The sequence below is a fragment of the Theropithecus gelada genome, chromosome 12, assembly GCF_003255815.1.
Source record: "Theropithecus gelada isolate Dixy chromosome 12, Tgel_1.0, whole genome shotgun sequence".
Lineage (NCBI taxonomy): Eukaryota > Metazoa > Chordata > Mammalia > Primates > Cercopithecidae > Theropithecus > Theropithecus gelada.
In genome coordinates, this window is record NC_037680.1 from 67,454,142 (window position 1) to 67,477,784 (window position 23,643).

Sequence of the window (23,643 nt, forward strand, 5' to 3'; positions counted from 1 at the left end):
CTGGCTATTTTTTCTATTTTTAGTAGAGACAGGGTTTCACCGTGTTAGCGGGGATGGTCTCGGACTCCTGACCTTGTGATCCGCCCGCCTTGGCCTCCCAAAGTGCTGGGATTACAGGCGTGAGCCACCGCGCCCGGCCTATATACCATATTCTTACAATAAAGTGAGAGGATAGAAAATGGTATTGAGAAGATCACAAGGAAAATACATTTACTACTTATTAAGTGGAAGTGGATCACCTTGAAAGTTTTCATTGTCATCATCTTTGTGTTTAGACTGAAGAAGAAGAGGAGGGATTGGTCTTGTGTCTTGGGGGTGGCAGAGGCAGAAAAGAATCTGCATATAAGTGCACTCTTTGAAGTTTGAGTCCATGTTTAAGATTCAACTGTGTAACAACTTCAGTGTAAATACTACTTATTTTTAAGTACCTGATTCCTAATGTCTTAGTGAAACCCTACTAGCACCCATGACCCTGATTAAATAAATTTTTTACTTTTTTCCTGCTTAAAAAACAAACAAACAAAAAAAGACAGTTCAAGTTCCTCTGCTAGACTCTCCTGCTAAACATGGGAAAGAAAGAATGCATTGGAAAATAATAAATAATAGAGACTGAGAGAAGTCACTTTAGATCTCATAATTCTCAATTCTGTTTTGCCTTTAGTTTTCATGAGCATTGTTATAGAAGACTATGAAGCCACTGAGTGTTGTAAAATAACTAGTCATTGGTAGAAGGTAAATGAGATAAGAAATTTGTTGGTGGAAGAAAATATATTATTTGCCAATATTATATCTATTCATTTCTTTCCAATCTTTTGGATAGGTTGCAGATTATATTCCTCAACTGGCCAAATTCAGTCCTGATTTGTGGGGTGTGTCTGTTTGTACAGTAGATGGACAGAGGTAAGTTTATTTCAAATTCATGAAAACGAACTCTAAGCCTTAACTTTTGTATAATGGTGAGAATGACATGGAGAAGATCATCTTTTATAACGAAAATTGACTAATTTCCTAACAGGACATAATTTCAAAAGGTAAATTTAGATTTTAATTTAAGTTTTAAAAACTCAACTGAAACAGTAACATTATATTAAGTTTTATATCTATTTTAGTCACAGTTGTAGTCTCACTTTTTGAGTATTATTCAAATACCTGCAGTTACCAGTTTGTTTCAGAAAAGCAGACTTGTCAAAACATGACACTATAATAAAATTAGTCCCTATTTCTCAACTTAACATTGGTAACCCATCTGTCATTGTCTTTGTTCCTTGTGTTCCTGATATAATTAGCATGAGAATTAAGACAGTACAACATAACGTATCCCATTATTCATTTGTTCATTTGCAAAGTTAAAAGTCCGTTGAAAACATGTAGGATTCCATGAAGTCCATGAAAGCAGCATTTGGGAATTGCTTACATTGCAGGCACAGCTGCTGACATATGAGGAACTTGCAGAATTATAAAAAGGATAGTGATGTGAGGGCACTTTAAAGAGAATGATTTGATTTAAAAATCAAAGAATTAAGAGAGGCCCTTGGAAAATGGTAAAGTTCTAGAATATTTTTTCAAGAATGACACTGTTCATTGTGCTGGGAATTAGACATAAAGATTATTATCACCTTATAATTTAGTTTTATCAGAAAATTATGCTAAAGAGAAAAATCAGTATTCTTTTTTCACTTGTTTAAAGACTTAGCTCAGAGATGTATTCCTTTGTTTTTTGTTTTTTTATTAAAGTATTTCTGTTTTATTAAAATATAACTTACATAAGATGTATAACTTGTAAGTGAATACAGCTTGAAAACTTTATATCAGAGTTGTAAATTTACCTAAATTTTGTTAAAACTACCAAAAGTCATTTAACCTAGTAATTTTAGATTTTACTTTTCAAGATAATGTTGCAATTAAAAACTTTTTTTCCATTTATGAAAATTTGATCTTTTATGTTGCCCAGGCTAGTTTTGAACTCTTGGCCTCAAGCAATCTTCCTGCCTTGGTGCTGGGATTATAGGCATGAGCCTCTTCCCCTAGCCAAAAATTTGTGACTCTTAAGGACCTTCATTTTAGGTGATTTTAATTTTTTTTTACTAATTATCCTCAAGTACTTACAATAAAAAATATATGGGTTAGCCCATTAATTTTGAAAGTAAGGAATCTGAGGCCCATAGTTGACATCATATTGGCAAAGGTGAAATGAACACCTGGATCTCTTAACTTCTAGTCTATTTTTTCTTACATTATTATATGCTTTTATCGTCATTTGGGTCTGTAAAATGTACTGAGTAGTCACCATGTGTTGAATTAAATGTTGTGTGCTATGAAGGGACACAATGAAATGAAAAGACATGGTGGCTTTAACCATGAAGCAAATTCCAGTAGGGAATGGTATTCCTGTTTTTGCATTTTAGGAAATAGTTTATCAAGAAATGGAAGTCTTTGAATTTGAAGGAAATTATTATCATGTAATATTGAATATGATTTTTCTCTTCTTAAACATTCTCTATGTCTCTTAGTTTTTTTATCTAGAGAATTCAAAAAGTTGACTTCAGAACTAGAACATATGTATTTTTAAATCCAAAGGTAATAAGACAAGCTTTTAATCATTCTTTAGAATGATTGTCAAGTTTGAAGTTATAATCTTACATAGTATAACTATATAGTTTAAGGTTATAGTTACACATGAATAAATTTGATAGGAAAAGTATTCTTTTGGTATTTATACATATGTATTTATATTCTATAGTATACTCAGAAGTGAGGTGGGTATGCATTCCTGTTTGACCTCTGATGTCTCTGTCACCCTCTGCTTCGGGTGGTTATTAATATAGTGCCCAGTTTAACTATGAATGACTTTCACTATGAATGAATGCCTGTGATGTGTTGGGACATTGTTCAGGGAACCTGGGATATATCAGTAAGTAAATCAAAGATCTCTGCCTTTGTGAAGCTTACATTATAATTGGGTTGGCCAGAACTTTTTCATTCCCAAATCTTTTCTCTACTTCAAGTACTTCTCAGTTTGGTGGTAATATAAAGCTTTCTTTTTGCTCTGTTATTTATCTCCATGGTAATGATGACTGCCTACTGAACTTAGTGCCAGCTCTGTCAGGTTTATAAAACTGGATGCTTTTTCTTTTAATGGGGCCAGGATTGTGAGTGGATGTGGCTTGTAAGATGAGGCATTTGTAGACAGGGTCTCAGAAAATAGTATTGAATCTAAACTGAGCTCTGTTTAACTTTTTAACCATGGTTTAGTCACAGCTTACAGCTATGAGTTGAAAAAAAAAGGTGAATAATTTCTAAAAGGGCTAGTTTATTTTATGTGATTGAATACATGTGGGAGTAAGGAGGCGCGTGCTGTTACTCTCTTGCCCTCAGAGGAAAATTTCCACATTACATATTTATTACCTACTTTAAAACTATTATTCTGTTACGTGAATACTTTTATGCTTTTGCTTTTTTTCACAGTATTTCTCTTAAACATAGGTCAGTTCTGTATCCATGGGGTCTGCACCCATGGATACATGGGTCATTATTCCCTAAATAATACAGTACAACTGTTTATATGGCATTTACGTTGTATTTGGTGTTATAAGTAATCTACAGATGATTTAAAACACATGGGAAGATGTGTGTAGGTTATATGCAAATGCTTTATCATTTTATATAAGGGACTTGAGTGTCCATGGAGTTTGGTATCACAGAGATTCCTGGAATCCATCTCCCACAGATATCAAAGGATGACTGTACTTAAATTTATTCTCTAATTTTGACATAAACTTGTGGTTGAATTATGGGAAAATTTTTGTTGGAATTGGAATTAACATGTAAAAAGAATAATTCCAACTATGCAGTTTACATTTTTTTCCCAGTTGATGTTATTTTTTAAAATCTCCTTTTAAATAGGCATTCTATTGGAGATACCAAAGTTCCCTTCTGTCTTCAGTCCTGTGTAAAACCTTTGAAATATGCCATTGCTGTTAATGATCTTGGAACTGAATATGTGCATCGATATGTTGGAAAAGAGCCGAGTGGACTAAGATTCAACAAACTATTTTTGAATGAAGATGGTAAGAATTACATGAACATTGGTTGAAAAAAGAAGTGTCTCATTTTCCTATGTAAATCTAAGTCGTTTTAAACATTTTTTGATTAAAATTGGAAGTATTACTATTTGTCATGTGATTTCTATACAATCCATTGAGAGAGTTTCATCACCTGCTTTTAAAAATGATTATTTTAGGCATCTCATGCCACTGGGAAGTGGGCTAGGGAGAATATGAACTTCTCTTCATAACCACCTTTAGGGAAATAGAGTGAAATCTCAAAATGCCTGAGATTTGCTTTAAAATAGTTTAGTTAAGGCAGCTGGGAGTGCTGGGTGTGATTATTACTACATGTTGGTAATTATCGCAGCTAAATGATGGGTACATGGGTGTTCGTATATTTTTCCCTCTACTTTGTTATGTTGTATATAGTATTTGAAAGTTTTATTGTGGCCCTGGTTGAGATAGTGAGGATTATTATTTTTTAGTGAGTGTTTTTACTTTTTCTCCTTATAACATTAAAAAATTTGAAAAATGCTTTGTGTTTAATGCTTGAATAACAAATCTTATGACTTTACAGGAATTCAAAAGAAAAGGGGAGGACAAAAGTAGTTAGTTTGATCTGATAGAGATTTTAAGTCTAAACATCATTTAGCTGAGTGCAAACTAAGTTAAACTATTCCCATGGTTTGGTTTCTGTTTTTTAATCTTTGAAGCATATGCTGTGTTTCTGATTGATGAGTTAAGATACAGAATTGAAGAAAGTGAGAGTGAAGGTTGTAGTAATGGCTGTGAGAGATACACTTTTATACTTTTTTCTTTCTGCTGTATAAAAAATGAAATGTGCCTTATACTCATTATTTTATTAGTTTGTAAGATGAAGTCGTGAGACTAGTATTTTCTTATGTTTCTCATCCTATTTAGAGAGCAATTACATTTTCTTTCCCATTTTACCATAACCTTTTTATTCTGATGCTACATTTGGTTTTATGGACATTACCATAAATTAACAACTTTGATAAGGACATCATATGCAGAAGCACTTTATTTACTAAGCTCATTGACATCTAGATTTAATATTGAAAGAGTTAATACTGTTATTCTAAAAATATCAAATATTTTAAAAGAAAAATTTAATACTTTCCATGAACAACAAAGGAGAATAGACGTGTCTAGTGAATTGATTGAGGAAGATACTTAAGAAAAAGAAAACAAATACAGTAATTTGAATGTTTAGAAGATTTCAGAAACAAAAAAAAAGCAAATAAAATGGGCTTGGAGCAAATGAACTTAACAGTATAAGTAATGAATTTTTTTGCCATGTACATTTATGGTTTTAGAAATCATGAATTATTGATACTGTATTCTATATAAGAAAAAAATAAGAAATCGGGAATTTAGAATTGTTTATAATAAGAATGAAACATAAAGTTTAACAAGAGATTTTGCCTCGATATTCATAGATGTTTTCTAAGCCTGAGCCAACATCATGAGTCTTGAAAGTAACGGTAAGGCTGGGCGCGGTGGCTCACGCCTGTAATCCCAGCACTCTGGGAGGCCGAGGCTGGCGGATCACAAGGTCAAGAGTTCGAGACCAGCCTGACCAACATAGTGAAACCCTGTCTCTACTGAAAATACAAAAGTTAGCTGGGCGTAGTGGCGTGCGCCTGTAATCCCAGCTACTTGGGAGGCTGGGGCAGGAGAATCGCTTGAACCTGGGAGGCGGAGGTTGCAGTGAGCTGATATGGCACCACTGCATTCCAGCGTGGGCAACAGGGCGAGACTCCGTCTCAAAAAAAAAAAAAAAGTAACGGTAAATATAGGCTTTCCTATATTACACCTTCCTGAATTCTTATTAGAGCCTGTGCTCTTGAATCCTGATTTAGTTTAGCCCCAGCAAAAACAATTTGAAGATCTCGTTCATATTTAAAATTGCAAGGGTAGATTTTTGGTGAAACCATACACTTTTTGTGTGTGTATGTATATATGTGTATTTCTAAAATAAATTAAAAAATAAAAATATTAATGTTATACTAGCTTTATAAGATTGTGATGATTTATTAAGACTAATAGGGATATAGTGCATAGATAGAGAAATTGTAGTAGTTTTTTGTAACAGTAGGTTTTTTTTATTTGTTTGTTTGTTTTTGTTTGAGACGGAGTTTCGCTTTTGTTGCCCAGGCTGGAGTACAATGGCGCGATCTCGACTCACCTCAACCTCTGCCTCCTGGGTTCAAGCGATTCTCCTGCCTCAACCTCCCGAGTAGCTGGGATTACAGGCATGCGCCACCACCCTGGCTAATTTTGTAGTTTTGATAGAGATGGGGTTTCTCCATGTTGGTCAGGCTGGTCACGAACTCCCAACCTCAGGTGATGTGCCCGCCTCGGCCTCCCAGAGTGCTGGGATTACAGACGTGAGCCACCGCGCCCGGCAGTAACAGTAGTTTTAAAATGTTTGCAGCATAGAAAGTTTTGGTAGGAGGTGGCTGATATCTTTTATCATTATCAGTGAGCAAACAAGTTACTTTATGGAAATGTCAGTTTTGCAAACTACCATCTCCCAGGGAAGTCTTCTTTTTCTACCTTATAGTGATCAGGTTAATCAACAAATTATTTATATAGCTTTCCTTGTCTGTATTGTTAACAGCTCTGGAGGGTACATGGGCCTTGGTTCTTGGAATAAGTTTTCTGACTACAGGATACAGAAGACAGTTACATATTTCTAATACATGATGGGAGAAGACATACTTAAGCATCGAATACGGTTAATTGTATTATCTTACAAGTATGTAATTGACAGGTGCCAAAATATATGTGCTGATTATATGTATGGAGGATTGAGAAAGAAGAGGAGTTGAGTTAATTTACATGTGGATGACAGGTCTGAATTGATAGGATGAATTTAGGATGGTTGGGAAGAATGTGAGAGGGCACTGCACATTTTTTCCAACCATCCACAATGGGCACTGCACATTCTTCGCAACCGTATATATCCCAACCAGATAGAGAATGTTTTCTGTATATCTAGAGAATATATTGTAAACGTATGTAATGTCAGATAATTGAGTTTAACTCCAATTTTTACTTGGCACTGTAAAATTCCAATATAATACCTAAAATATAAATATCCAAATTAAATTGGAAACCCTCTTTAATATTTTTTGTTCTTTAGTATATGTATTAGCAAACTTTGACTCAGCCTCACCTGTGAACAAAACCCTTGTAAAGTTCATATGCTTAGCAGCTTGAAAAGCTTCTTTTGATATAATATGAAAGAATGCTGTGTATTTTATTGCCTTTGGGGAAAATAAATACTTGTTAAAATTGATCAGTATTTTTGCATTATAGTTTAAAACATGTCCATAAATTTCAGGTGTCACCCATGTCCATTTTGTTAGTATAACATGCTCTGGTATCTCATTACTTTAAATGATAGCCTTTATTAGTGTCATAGGTTATTTCTGCCATTCATAAATATTTTTAAATTAAAAATTCTAAATTAAACCCATCAACTCCATCTTACCTTAAGACAGAGCAGGATACAAGAAAATTTCACAGTCATAGGTCTTAGACCGAGGTTTTATACTGCAGTTAGGCTGGTGTTGTGTTACATTCTCTCTGGCGGATTTCCAGATGTTCAGATGTCTGGCTTTTGAGCCAAAGGCAGAGTGAGCAATTACGTACATCTTAAAATTGGGCTGTCATGCCGTAAAATGATTTAGTGTTCTTTAAACATCTTGAGTGTAATTTATGTAGCATTTGCAGAGTATTTATCATTTGGAAAATATTTAATACTCACATTTATGTGATACCGTTTGGAATACATAGATTAGCAGCCTTCTAGGACTGTAGAGTCTAAGCCTGATAATGTCAAAAGCTCTGAAATGACAGATAATGAACATCCATACAAATAAAAGTATAAAGTAATTTAACACAATCTGATTTCTAAATTCTTTTCTCTCTACGTGGGCTTTTCTTTCAGGTGGATAATATTTGGAACATTTTTAGGTTTTGGCCCCCTCATGCCACATAGTATTCTTCTGGAACAGCAAGTGTTCTCATTTTATGTGTTCTCAGAAAAATCAAACTTCTCTTAGTATAATTTGGAATAGGCAAATCTCAATTGTAATAATCAGATATAGCACAAAGATTTTATTTTAACTTTTGGAACTGGGCATTATGAATACACCCAAAATGTATAATTTTTTTCTTTTTATTTACTTTTAATTGACAGATAAAAATTGTGTATATGGTGTACAACATAGTGATTTGAAATATATATGCATTGTGGAATGGATAAATCAAAGTAACATACATTACTTCATATATTTATTTGTAATTAGAAGACAAAGTATGCTTTCTTAACAATTTTCAATATGTAATTTTCAAGTACATATAATACTTGTTATTAACTACATCATGTTATAAAATAGATCTCTTGAACTTATTTCTCCTGTGTAACTGAAATTATGTATCCTTTGACCAACATCTGGCAATCCCTTCTCCCCCCTCCCCCACTTCTGGTAACCACCAGGTAGATAAAGACATTGAGGTTTGCTTGTAAATAGATGTTTTCACTGTCCCCAACAGTTTCGTTTTTGGCGTTTGTGTCATGCAGTGAATGAGAATATAATCAGTTGAGTTTTTACATTCTTGTTTATTATAAGAATTAGGAGAACTTTGGGAGGCCGAGACGGGCAGATCACGAGGTCAGGAGATCGAGACCATCCTGGCTAACACGGTGAAACCCCGTCTCTACTAAAAAAAAAAATACAAAAAACTAGCCAGGCGAGGTGGCGGGCGCCTGTAGTCCCAGCTGCTCGGGAGGCTGAGGCAGGAGAACGGCGTAAACCCGGGAGAAAAAAAAAAATACAAAAAACTAGCCAGGCGAGGTGGCGGGCGCCTGTAGTCCCAGCTGCTCGGGAGGCTGAGGCAGGAGAACGGCGTAAACCCGGGAGGCGGAGCTTGCGGTGAGCTGAGATCCAGCCACTGCACTCCAGTCTGGGCAACAGAGCGAGACTCCGTCTCAAAAAAAAAAAAAAAAAAAAAAGAATTAGGAGAAGAAATAGGAGTTTGGAAAAATGTAAAGTTTTAAGTAACTTTAAAATTATATAAGAAATACAAATATACCTCTATTGTCAGGAAATATAGAAAACCTAAAAATATCCCCTATAGGCTGTGCATGGTGGCTCATGCCTATAATCCCAGCACTTTGGGAGGCCAAGGCGGGAGGGTTGCTTGAGTCCTGGAGTTTGAGTCCCGCCTGGGCAACAGGGAGATGCTGTCTCTGCGGAAAATAAAACATTAGCCAGGTGTGGTCTGTGCCTGTGGTCCCGGCTTCTTCGGAGTCTGAGGCTGGAGGATCACTTGAGCCTGGGAGGTCAAGGCTTCAGTGAACCATGATTGTGCCACTGCACTTCAGCCTGGGTGATAGTATGAAACTTTGGCTCTTAAAAAAAAAAAATCCCTTACAATTTTATTGTTCTATGTAAATCACTTGTTTGTGTTTTTAAATCCTTCTGTGTATGTACTTGTATATAAAGATAAAAATAAAGCGCTTAGAAAAAAGCAAAATTGAGTTTACGTTAGCTGTGCTTTTTCCAAGGTTATTTTTAATATATAATATTACTCAAGTGCTTAAGTATTTGAAATAATGGTATTGTTTTTATATTTTACAGATAAACCACATAATCCTATGGTAAATGCTGGAGCAATTGTTGTGACTTCACTAATAAAGGTAAAATGTTGATGTTGCATTTTAACCTAGTAAATTTTTTTTTTAATAGCTAAGGCATAAAGATGAATCTGGGATTATTTATGTAGAATTGTGAAAAATTTTCTCATGGTGTTAAGAAATTGTCTTACGGTATAGAGTTAGGATCTTTATTTCAAAATGAATGATGTAGTCATTTCAAGGCAAAATTAAAAACAGATGACTCATTGTAAATTCTAACAATTATTTACTCTTGACTTGAAGATCTGGAAAATATTTAGTCTGCTGAATAAAGGCATAGAGGCTTTTTTTTTTTTTTTTTTTTAAGTTTTGGTAATTTTCCTTTCATTTCCTTTTGAGTCTTCTAGAATAAACAGTTATAAGTAGAATTAAAGGCATTTTACTGCATATTTGTTATTAGTATATGTAGGAACAAATGTTCTAGTACTTAAGACAAACTACATTTACCCTCAGATTTTCTCAAGTCTTTGATACTCTCATGAGCTGAAATCACAATTTTTATTGGAACTTGTTTCATTTGGTTTTAATTAAAACAATTAAATAAGGCTTATTCCAATTAAGTTATATTTTCTTATGCTTTGAAATTTGCATTGTGAGGTTTTTTTGTTTTTGTTTTTTGTTTTTTTTTTTTTAGTGTTTGGTTTGCCTTAATAATTGGAAGATCTAGTATTTGAAAATAAGTATTTGCAAATGGTTCTTGTGTAATAGATTTTTAAATCTATCACACGATTTTAGATGTTTCAGATTTTTAATTTCTAATTATAAATTTTATTTATATTTAAATAAATTTTATTTATGTTTGGAACATTTGTATACTTCTTTGGTAAATCTGTGCCTATCTATTCCAAGTTAGAGGAAAGCATAACTACATGGCTTTGTAAATGCTTTACCGTGGATGAGGTACCCTGGATACATGAAGGATATTTGAGTATAAATTATACCCTTGGCCCAGTTCACAACACTTCATCTAATTTGTATACTAGAAATCCTTTAAGAGTTTTATATCTGTGAGAAAAAGCTTTTAAAATAGAAGGCTAGTATCTTAAGAATCTATGTGTTTACTTGTTACTTCAAGGCAAATTCTTTGAAAGTATTGGCCCATTTGATTCTTATAACTCTAATGAAGTAGATGTTATAGTCAAGTGTTTTTAAAATGTAACTAATTGTAATAGGCTATGGAGAAAGCTGTCAGTTTGAGGTGAAAGAAACCTGACAATGCGATTATTTGCAAAGCACAGTCCCACCTTTAGGTAGCTTACTTCATAGTATGGAATATGCAAAAGTAAATGGATCCTTATAAGAAAATCAATAAATGCTGTGATGAGAGAAAAGCCTCATTAATAATTGCTTAGATTTGAACAAGTAACTTAAATTAGAAATAAGGAAAGTTACTATAATGCTTGATGAGAAAAACACCAAAATTGTTTCTTCCCAGAAAAATACCCACATACCATAATTTTACGTAAACTTCCAGGTGTTCACTACTATTGGAGGCTGATCCATGGATCCTAGTTTAAGAACTCTTAAACTGGAGAGAAATTAACATACACTACGTATAGTCTCAAAAAGGGGTTTATGTAAATAATTAATAGAAGACTTCCTTAACTGCACATAGTTAAAAATCTTTCATTTAACGATTCATGGGTTTAACAGACTACACCGAAATGCTGCATGTGGGAGTTGCATATCTGGTTATCATATCATACTATCATTTCATTAGTTTCACTTGCCATGTTTAGTCATGAGCCATAAACTATATATTGAGTTACATTTTAGTATGAGCGATTAGAAACAAAGTTAAAAGATGCGTACAACATAAGTGTGGTTCAGTGTTCAACAGTGCAAAAATTTAATTGAGTCATCTTGTACCTACAAATTTGATCAGTAGTTTTCATAAAAATTTAAATCTATTGGCAAAGTTGGAAATGAGGCTTCAGGGTATGGTTTATATTTAAGGTCACTTTCTCCTGAGTTTTTGTTTTGTTTTTAGCATGTGTTTCTCAAGTGTTTTTTTTTAAGTGAAGTTCATAACAAATCTTGGAGAGGAAAGCCTGATGTAACCCTATGTAAAATTGAATGCCCCATAATGTGTAATATTTTTCTTAGGATCTTTTAGGGAAAGGATTAAATTCATATAAATATCTATAATGTGATCTCTGCAAATTGTATGATCACTTTGTATTTATAAATTGGTATTGGTTTGAAATTTAGGTAATAAAACCATAGCCAAAAGGGCTTAAACATTGTCAAACACAGTTCTCTTACTTTATATAACTGAGGAAACTGAGAACCTGGCAAGGTTGTAACAGCAGTAGAATTGGACTTGAACTAAATCTCCTGATATTCAATTTGCTGTTCATTACAATTCACTCCGCCATATTTAACCTAGGTGTTTGCTATTTCTCTTGATGACATCTTTAATTTTAATTAGCATAGTTGTATTGTCCAAAATGCAGAAGTACTATTTTCTTAATTTGAACTAGTTCAAACGATAGCAATTTATTGGTTTAAAAGTTGTATCTCATTTGATAGCAGATGTTATGTAGTCATTCTTTGGACATTAGTCAGTAAAGAAACAGGCCCTTTTCCAAGGTGCTTGCATCTGAGTACCCAACGCCACGGATACTTCACCATGGCTGCTAGAGGTGAATTCTGTTTTTAGCTCTTTTAATGGATGACCTTAAGACTATTTGTGATTTTTTTTTTTCTTTCAAAATTCAAGAATTTATCATGGTGCCATTAAAATCATTTTCTTCATGTTACTCCCCCACCCCAAAATTAAGTAGAGTCTTTAGTAAGACTCTTGATTTCATAATTTTGTAGTGTTGATATTTTTTCCTTGTAGGATTGGTGGTGATCCTCAGGAAATGGGGGAAGAGGCAGAGCAAATGTTCAAAAGGATTAGCAGATTGTGGAAAAAAGGAGAATTTGGACAGAAGGAGCCTGTTGCATAAATTCTTAACTACTAAGCTTATAGGAAAACTACAATATTTAAAATTTTAAACAAAGCTATATAGGTAAATACCTTTTTAAAAACAAATGTAATTTTATACTTAAAATGCACATAATTTTTAAAATCATAAGGGTACTATACTTCCTCTCTTCTTCTCTGTGGTAGCTACTAACTTTAAAGGAATACTTTTTGTTGTAATCTGTTTTATTTGGGGTGGTGATAATGTGTGATTGCTTGATTAAAAGGAAAGAATAAAAATAAATTTGAAAGGAACATTTATTTTTATATGACATAGCAGTATCCTTACTTTTTTTTTTTTTTTGTCTTTTCACTGGTAAAAATTTCACCTAGTTTTAGTTTAAAAGTTAAGATCTGGTGATAACTTAAGGGTTAAGATAGGAAAATGAGGACAACATGCTGCAAAATAATTGCCACACAATGCTTTTTCATGTTAGAAATAGTAAAAGTTACACTATCTTCTATGTTTTTACTTCTTAGAGTTTTTTGTTTTTTGGTTTTTAGAGACAAGGTGTCTCTCTGTTGCCCAGTCTAAGTGCAGTGATATAGTCATAGCCCACTGTAGCCTCAAACTCCTGTGCTCAAGTGATCCTGCCACCTCAGGCTCCAGAGTAGCTGAGACCACAGGCACATGCCACCATGCAGGGCTAATTCTTTTTTTTTTTTTTTTTGGAGACGGAGTCTCGCTCCGTTACCCAGGCTGGAGTGCAGTGGCCGGATCTCAGCTCACTGCAACCTCCACCTCCCGGGTTTACGCCATTCTCAGCAGGGCTAGTTCTTTATAAAGATGGGGTCTTGCCATGTTCCCCAGGCTGGTCCCCAACTCCTGGCCTAACGTGATCCTCCCAATTTGGCCTCCCGAAATGCTGGGATGACAGGCGTGAGGCATTCTACTTGGCATGCCTTATTCTAGTGGTAGTTTCCAGTTTTTGTCATTTAAAGAAGCTCAGTTTTCTTTTTAATCAAAAGTATTTTTGAATTTTAAAAATTAGGGTTTTTTTTTCTTTAAATTTGTAATCATACTCATTGAAAATCAAGACAAGCTTAGTTAATGTTTATGTAATGTTCAATTTGGTCATGTTAGCAATAGCCTGTTAGGTATGCTTATAAGACATGGTTTGCTTATAAGAGTGGTTTGTGACTCTGAGAGTAATGCATAATGCCTTGGACTGGCAACATTCAGAAGACAGGATTATATTGGTTTATTTACTTCACGTTTATATCAGTTTATGCTTTAGTTTTTTTTTTTTTAAGTGAAAGGTAGAGCATTTATTGTCAACTAAAAATTGTTCTGTTAACTTTATTTTTAGGGTTAATCTATGAAAATACTAGATCTAGAAAAACATTCTTTTTTACCTGGAGTGTCTTATTTTTTATTTTACTAATACTCTTTAGCTTTAAACCATTTTCAATCATAAGATTAAATTAAGAATATTTCGTAAAATCATTTTTAGTTACCTCTTTTTGCCTCTTCCTTTGTGATGTCTAATTTTTAATTGGCTTGCACCTCCATACTTTATGAATGGAATCAAGTGCGATACTTACAAAATAACTCTGATTGATGCATTGACTTTAAATGAGCCATTTTAGTATTAAATTTATTGACAGATGTCCTTGTTAACAGTGTTTTTCACCTGTGTTGTAAAGTATAATATATGAATCAATTCATAAATATGTTATAAAAAACTGTATAAAAACACTGCAATATAGTTACATTAATTTTTTAATAGATAATGTTAAAACTCAGTGGTGCTTTATCAAGTTTTCATTCATATAGTATTTTTCAAAGGAATGTAAATTCTGTAACTTGACAGGCATATTTACAGAAAAATTTGTATAGTTTTTTAATATCAGGATCTGGTTACCCTTTTCAAACAACCCATATGGGTTTGTTTTTTTTAAATCATTTGGTGAGTGGATTAGAAATTTTGGTAAGTATATTCCAATTTGGTTTATTTAAAAAATGTTTCTACTGTTTTTACTACAAATGATTATAACTTTTTAAAAAATAATACAGTATCTAATAATGCTCATACAGTGATCTTCCAACTGGGATAAACATATCTTTGGATTCCATACTTGGAATTCTTTCCAAGGAATACTGAGGAATTGATAGTTTTAAGATAAGTCAGTTTCAAAATCTGTTTCTATATGCACCTTTTAAAAAATTAATCTGCCTTTAGTCCAGGTGTCCTCCTATTTTCCAAAAGAAAGACATAGTTCTCATGTCTTTCAAATTTTAGTACAGTGCACAGCTTCAGGTTGTAAAAACCTCAACCCACCAGCAAAAGAGGACATTTTGAAATATTAGAGTCAGTGTTGTTAAGGAAGGTGAACCATTGTAATGACTGGTAATAAGTCATGTTGTATACTAGGTTGTTTCTAGTTCTTTGGTTTCAACAAAATCGAAAGAGAATCTAAGTAAGTTGTCAGTAAATAAGAGCATTAGCATAATTTTTGAGGATAGAGTACTGTATGACTTTTGGCATGTAATGAGCTGGAGGCATTAACTGACTAACACTGCTATAATAAAACTTTTAAAATTTCAGTGTACTTATCTATTATAAGCAAAGTTTCTCAATTCACACGTCTGTAAAAATTAAAAATAGGAAGAGAATTAGTTGTGAGTTCATTCTAGCAATAGAAGATATCCACTGATACATGAACTAAAAATCAATGACTGTTTCAAATGGGAAAGAAAAATGCTCAAAAGGAAAATCTTGCAAATTAGTGTGGGAAATTATTAGCAAATAAATATTTTTCCTTTAATTTTTTATTGTGAAAAAATTCAAACATATATAAAATAGACGAGTATGACCAGCTCTCATATATGCATGCCCAGCTTTTATTTTTGTTAACATCTGTTTCTCCACCCAACTCACCCCACTACTCCATAATGATGAAGATAATGGGTTTTTATCATTTTTAGTTTTGATTTTGCATTGGGGGTGGTTTACTCTCTTTTGTATATGTAGGCATGTGCTTTTCCTAAGAGCTTTGCAAATAAACTTTTTACTGTAACTTTTTCAGAATTAATGTGACATGTTAATGATTATTAGATCTCATCAATCGTTGGGGTACATGAAGTCTTTCCAAGAGATACACAAGCAGATATATTTTATTGACTTAAGTTAAATGCCATTTCCAGGGTAAATTATATGAACAAATAATAATCAAATGCCTTTACATTTAAATGGGGGAAGTTTTGGGGAGAAACATTCTTTAGTCAGTGCACTTATTCAATACAGGCATACCTCAGAGATACTGCAGATCACCTAACTAAAGTGAAGATTGCAAAAAAGCACGTCATACCAATTTTTTTGTTAACCAATGCATACAAAAGTTGTGTTTATACTATAATCTCGTAAGTGTGCAGTAGTATTGCATCTAAGAAAAAATACCAGTGTAAATACCTTAAGTAAAAAATATTTTATAGGTAAGAAATGCTAAGGAGCATCTGAGCCTTCAGTGAGTTCTAATCTTTTTGCTGGTGGAAGGTCTTGTCTTGATGTTGATGATTACTGACTGGTAAGGGTGGTGGTTGCTGAAGATTGGGGTGGCTGTGGCAATTTCTTAAAATAAGACAACAATAAAGTTGCCACATCAATTGACTCTTCCTTTTATGAAAGATTTCTCTGTAGCACGCAATGCTCTTTGACAGCATTTTATTCAGAGTAGAACTTCTTTCAAAATTGGAGTCAATCCTCCAAAACCCTGCCGCTGCTTTATGAACTAAGTTTATGGAATGTTCTCAATCCTTTGTTGTATTTCAGTGATATTCAGAGCATCTTTACCAGAGGTAGTTTTCATCTCAAGAAACCACTTTCTTAGTTCACCCATGAGAAGCAACTCCTCATCCATTCAAGTTTTATCATGAGATTGCAGCAATTCAGTCATATCTTCAGGCTCTACTTTCAATTCTAGTTCTCTTGATATTTCTATCACATGTGTAGTTACTTCCTCCACTTGGACTCCTCAGTCATCCATGAGGATTGGAATCACCTTCATTTGAACTCCTGTTAATGTTGATATTTCGACAACCTATGATCATGAAAGTTCTTAATGACATTTAGAATGGTGAATCTTTTCCAGAAGATTTTCAATTTACTTTGCCCAGATCTATCAGACAAATCACTGTTATTGCAGCTATTGCCTTATGAACAGTGTTTCTTAAGTAGTAAGACTTGAAAGTTGAAATTACTCCCTGATCCTGCAGAATGGATGTTTGTTAGCAGGCATGAAAACAACATTATGCTCCTTGTACATCTCTATCAGAACTCCTGGGTGACCAGGTGTGTTGTTAGTGAACAGTAATATTTTGAAAGAAATGTTTCGTTTTGTTTTTTTTCTGGCTGGTCATGGCGGCTCACCCCTGTAATCTCAGCACTTTGGGAGGTTGAGGTAAGAGGATTGCTTGAGCCAAGGAGTTCAAGACCAGTCTGCTCAGTATAGTGAGACTCCCATCTCTATTAAAAAAAAAATCTTTTTTTGAGCCGTAGGTTTCAACAGTGGGCTTAAAATATTCAGTAAACAATGTTGTAAACCGATGTGGTCCAATCCAGGCTTTGTTATAAGCCCAGGCAGGGTAGATTTAGCTTAATTCTTAAGGACTCTAGGATTTTTGGAATGATGAATGAGCATTGGCTTCAACTTAAGGTTACAAGCTGCCTTGGCCTGTAACAAGTCAGGCTGTCCTCTGAAACCAGACATTAACTTCTCCTCTTTGGCTATGAAAGTCGTAGATGTCATCTTTCAATGAAAGGCTGTTTCATCTACATTTAAAATCTGTTGTTAGTGTAGTCACCTTCATCACTGAAGTTAGGTAGATCTTCTGGATAACTTGCTGCACCTTGTGCATCAGCCCTTGCTGTTGTTTCACCTTGTTCTTTTATGTTATGGAGACGGCTTCTTTCCTTAAACCTCATGAATCAACCTCTGCTAGCTGCAAACCCATTTCTGCAGCTTCCTCACTTCTCTCAGCCTTTATAGAATTGAAGAGAGTTAGGGCTTCGTTCTGAATTAGGCCTTGGCCTAAGGGATATTGTAGCTAGTTTGATTTTTTTTTTTTTTATCTAGGCCACACAAACTTTCTCCATGTTACCGATTATGCTGTTTTGCTTTCCATCATTCGTGTGTTGACTGAAGTAGCATTTTTAATTTCCTTGAAGAACTTCAAGAAATGCGGCCGGGCGCGGTGGCTCAAGCCTGTAATCCTAGCACTTTGGGAGGCCGAGACGGGCGGATCACAAGGTCAGGAGATCGAGACCATACTGGCTAACACGGTGAAACCCCGTCTCTACTAAAAAGTACAAAAAACTAGCCGGGCGAGGTGGCGAGCGCCTGTAGTCCCAGCTACTCCGGAGGCTGAGCCAGGAGAATGGCGTAAACCCGGGAGGCGGAGCTTGCAGTGAGCAGAGATCCGGCCACTGCACTCCAGCCTGGGTGACAGAGCGAGACTCCGTCTCCAAAAAAAAAAAAAAAAAAAAAAAAAAGAACTTCAAGAAATGCAAAGGAAACTTTGCATTTACAACTTGGCTGTTTGGTGCAAGAGGCTCAACTTTTGGTCTGTTTTGACTTTCAACATGCCTTTCTTACTAAGCTTAATAATCATTCTGGCTTTTTAAAAGTGAGAGTTGTACAACTCTTCCTTTCACTTGAACATTTAGAGGCCATAGTAGGGTTATTAATTGGCCTGTTTTCAGTATTGTTGAGTCTCGGAATAGGTGGTCCCAAGAAGAGGGAGAGAGATGGGAATGGACAATCAGTGAAGCAGTCAGAACATATACAACATTTATAGGTTAAGTTTACCATTTTACATGGACATGGCTTGTGGCACCCCAAAACAAGTGTAATAGTAAGCAAAAATGACTGATCACAGATACCCATAAGGCATGTAATAATAATTATCAAAATGTGACGCAGAGACGTAAAATGAGCACATACTGTTGGAAAAATGGTACCAGTAGATTTACTTGATGCAGAGTTATCACAAACCTTCAATTTCTTAAAAAATGTGTATCTGTGAAACACAACGAAGTGAAGCTCAATAAAATGAGGTATGCCTGTATTTTGTTTTGCTCTATTTACATAATCTGTCTAGAGAATGTTGAGTACCCAAAATGTTATACTGTATAATGCTAGACATTGGTAAATACCAGTTGTTTCTTAAAAACAACGTAAGAGCAAAACTAATTGTGCTTTAATTTAGTAAGTCACAAAATAGACCAATTATGTTACCATAGTCTAAAGTTGAATGGTTTTTATTTTTGTATATTAAACATGACAGCCCAATGAAGACAACTTGTAAGAGTTTCGTAGGGTACAGTTTAGGTCACAGAATGAAAGTTCAACATAACGTGTTTATTTTACATTGATTGTTTAACCAGTAATTATCCATATGACATCGCAATGCAAATGCTGACATCCGTTTCCAAAAGAGTTGTTTTTTTGTGCTTTTTCTAAGGTTACAAAGGTTTTTGTGGTTTAAATGTTGTTACATATTTTACAGCATTAGGATCTATGGAATATTTTGACAACTGCAACAGTTCAATGAAGTTGGTAATTTCTTCTTTTAATTATTTTTCATTGAACAGCTTTGGAGTTACATTTCTACATTTTGATTTCTGGTATATAATATAAGGAAAGAAAAAATTATGTCAAAGGATACTTTAGAGAAAATACACAGCTAGTGATTACAATATGGCTGTAACTGAATTATCCTTAATCTTGTTGAAGTTTTGTTAATGCCTAAGTTTGATGAAATAGTATGGTGGTCCTTCTAGCTACTGATTGTATAAATGTGATTGCACGTCTTTCTTAAATAAGGTGATTTGTAGGTTTTCACATATTGTCAGCCACACTCTAATCCTCTTGTAAAGAATGAACCTGGCTTTATTCAATTAAATAATTCTCTGGTACAGGTTTTCCTCCCATAATATTTTAAAGTATAATGTTTTGGATTTTTTTGAGGGTAAAGTAAAAAGTGTTTTAAAAACTTTAGTTGTCAAATTATTTTATTTTAAGCCTATTTTAGAAATTAGAGATGTATTGTTTCTTTTGGGTGCATATCACCAATTAATACGTTTGATTTCAGATCTACAACTTACTGCTTTGTAAACTTCGCCGAGGTAAAATGAAACCATTTGGCTACTTGAACTGATCTACATTACATAGGTTTTTCCTATTGACATTTGCAATAGATAACATGTCAGAAATGAAAGTGATGAAACAATACATCTTCCATACTCTGAATTGGCATAATGCTAAATACAATAGAAGCTAATTTTTTAGACTGTGAAATATAATTTTTTTTAGTTCAAATATTATTATAACAAGTGAGAGCTATTAGGAATAGAGCTTTCTCTACAGTAGTAAAATGTAACCAGAATGTTTGCATATACTGGAATTATAAAAGATTAGTTTTGCAGCATAACTCATTTTTCTAACTCTAATATTAAAGGATTTAATAAAATACAAATAGATTTTTCTTAATTGAAATATTTTATATATACTTAATTCTTTTCGAAGGGTGAAACTTTATTTTAAGTTTTTTAAAATATAAGATTAAATAACACATTTTAGCAAAATTATGTACTGTCATAAAAGATAAGGGAATTTCATGGTAACTTGTAGTTAAATTTCTGTAACTTTGGGTTGGGTAAAGATATACTTAAAATAAAGCATTCCCTTTGTAATTCTGATGCATTCTCAACAACATATGGGTATTAAATAACATGTAAAAGAGTTTATATGAATGTTAAATTACTTTAGAACTATTTCTTAGATTTAAAAATACTAATGCAGTATATTATAATGGTAGCTGTTTGAAATTTTGATATTAGCTTGAAACTTAACTGTGGTGGTACCTATATTAACATATTTATGTCTCTTATTTTTTTGCAGCAAGGAGTAAATAATGCTGAAAAATTTGACTATGTAAGTGCAACATGTAATTCACTTTTCATGCCACATTTTCTATATATTTGTTTTTTGATTACTAATTCCTAATTTTGGTTTATAGGTCATGCAGTTTTTGAATAAGATGGCTGGTAATGAATATGTTGGATTCAGTAATGCGACGTGAGTGTTTTAAATGCTGTTTTGTTACGTAAAAACACACACTGTATTTAGAATTGATCTGCTCTCTTTTCATTAGAGGGAAATGAATGATTTCTAAATTACCTGACAGAAACACTTAAAAATACTTTAAATAGTTTTGACAAATTTCTTATAGGTAATCATACAATCAGAAGAGACCCCAAGTTTATGTCAAATTACTGGTGCTTATTCAGTTTTATCTTTGCTTATAATACCTGTTTTACCTCTCTTCTATTTCTGTTCCAGGCTATCTGGATTTTTACCCCAATTTTTTATTTTAAAATTTGTCAGTCTATAGAAAAGTTGAAAAAATACATCTTTTACTTATATTTTACTTATATTTTCTAATATTTTGTCTTACTTGCTTTTTCTCAATCTCTGTCTCTTTAGATAGATAAAAATATGTATGTATACCTCTGCATACAAATATGTAAATATGTATGTACATAGATTTTTTTCCCCTAAACCATTTCAAATTAAGTTGTAGACATCATGATACCTCACCCTTGAATAAGAAAGCACATACAGTCTAAGAATAAGGACATTCTCCTGTATAACCACAATATCATTAACACATGTAAGAATATTAATGTTAATTTTAAAATATCATGACATTAATCAATATGTAAATGTCCCCATCTCTTCCCCAAGTGTCTTTTACAACTTTTATTATTATTTTTTAGATTCAGGAACAAATCAAGGTTCTTACATTGTATTTATTACGATGTCTGTTTTGTCTGTTTACTTAGAACAGTTCTCTGCTCTAGATCTTTGCTTTTAAATATTTTTATATGGGCTTTTATTTATTTATTTATTTTTTGAGACAGAGTCTTGCTCTGTCGCCCAGGCTGGAGTGCAGTGTCGTGGTCTCGGCTCACTGCAAGCTCTGCCTCCTGGGTTCACATGTTCTGCCTTGGCCTCCCGAGTAGCTGGGACTACAGATGCCCGCCACTACGCCCAGCTAATTTTTTTATATTTTTAGTAGAGACGGGGTTTCACCATGTGAACCAGGATGGTCTCAATCTCCTGACCTTGTGATCCGCCCGTCTCAGCCTCCCAAAGTACTACGATTACAGGCATGAGCCACCGCGCCCAGCTATGGGCTTTTATTTTTAAAGAGTGCACGCTGCTTGTTTTATAGACCAGGGGTTGCTGACTTTTTCTTTGAAGGACCAGACAGTAAATAATTTATGTTTGTGGACCATACGGTCTGTGTCGTAACTTCTCAGTTCTGCTGTTTAGTAGAAAAGCAGCCATAGACAATACGAGGCTGTGTTCTAAAAAACTTTATAAAAACAGGCAGCAGGCCATATGGTGGATATTTCCCATTTTGTATTTGTCTGATTGGTTCCTTGTCATTAGAAACATTATTTTGTTAAACATTATTGTAATATTATTATGTTTTAGCATGTATACTACTATTTTATTCTTATTTTGCACTTCCTGCTTTGCATTTCAGGGGTAAGCATTTTAAGGTTGCATGCCTTCCCAACATTAATTCATCAGCTTAAGTATCTTTTCCAGGAAGTATTCCATGAATCTCAGCTTGCCTCTTTTCTGTGCTCTCCTATTACCATATTTTATCAAACTTATTACATGTCTCTCTGCCCCATAATCACCATTAGACTCTGCCCTCCTTAAGACCTAGATGGAATGTTGTGTCTTCCAGTTCATTTCTGTATGCATGTTATCTGGCAGATAATAGGCACTTGAGATAGTGTTGAAAAACTGTGTCAGTCACTTTGATAATTGCTGACTAGTTAGTCATTTATCTAAACTATGTTGATTTTTTTTTAAAAGTATGGCAAATTGATAAGAGTTTGAAATGTTAAAATGTACAATTAGAAGGGGCTGTCCACCTCAGTGATATAAAGAACATTACCCACAGTTCCTCTACTGTCAGCAGCCCTTTTAGACTTGTAGGGTAATTCTCAAATATAATGCAAATTAAATCTGTCTAAATCAAAACTCATTCTCTTTCTTTCCAAACTGCTCTTTGCTCTACAGATAGATCCCTATGTCAGTTAATATTATCATGCTCTCAGGCTATGTTAGAAATTCAGGCTTTGTATCAGTCTTTACTCAGTCTCTCCTTTTCTTCATCAGGTTGGAAGATTATCCAACTACTTGCATGTTTGATCATACCTCTCCTTCCATTCCTATCACAGCTGCCTAAATTCAGGCTTTTGTAGCTCTCATTACAGTATTCTTTTAATAGATCAGTCATCGCTTCTTTTTCCCCTTTTTCAAACTGATGTCAGTTATCTTTCTAAAATGTAGATCTGATTAGGTAACTTGTTTGAAAGCCCTCAGGCTTTTGTTTTGTGGGTAGTAAGGAGCTATTACATTATTCGACATCTATTGATTTTGATAATTTTGTCCCAGTCTCCTTTGTTTGTTTGATATTTTCCCACTCTTCTCCATGTGTGTTTCCTGGTTACATCAGAATATTTGCCATTCTTCAGTGGAGCCGTGTCCATAATACTTTTCTAACCGTTCATGCTGCATGGAATTTGCCAGTGCCTAGGCCTCGATGGTCTCGATGGTCTGGATGTACCCTGGAATCTGTTAGTCCATTGAATCCTGCAAGATCCATTTTGTGTTTCCCACTCTCAGTGAAAGTTCCATGATTATATCAAGTTCCCTGATTATGTCGATTAAAATGGATTCTTATTGTACTTTTGGGTAGCCAGAGGATTCTGCAGTTTTTCAGTGTATTTTAATGGTAGAAGATTTGAGAATTTTAAAATTATCCTTTTTATTTACAAAATATGAAGACTTGAATGGGCCTGATTCAT

The 23,643-nt window shown here is 33.9% G+C and overlaps 1 protein-coding gene across 2 annotated transcripts in view; it reads left to right on the forward strand.

Moving 5' to 3' along the window:
• GLS (glutaminase) overlaps positions 1-23,643 on the forward strand; it is an 87,235-nt gene that overhangs the window by 21,380 nt on the left and 42,212 nt on the right. For both annotated transcript variants that reach the window (XM_025404106.1, XM_025404107.1), the window contains exons 5-9: positions 821-900; positions 3,904-4,067; positions 9,722-9,780; positions 20,651-20,683; positions 20,769-20,827. In XM_025404106.1, coding sequence (XP_025259891.1) covers positions 821-900; positions 3,904-4,067; positions 9,722-9,780; positions 20,651-20,683; positions 20,769-20,827 — 395 coding nt within the window. The remainder of the gene's footprint in view (positions 1-820; positions 901-3,903; positions 4,068-9,721; positions 9,781-20,650; positions 20,684-20,768; positions 20,828-23,643) is intronic.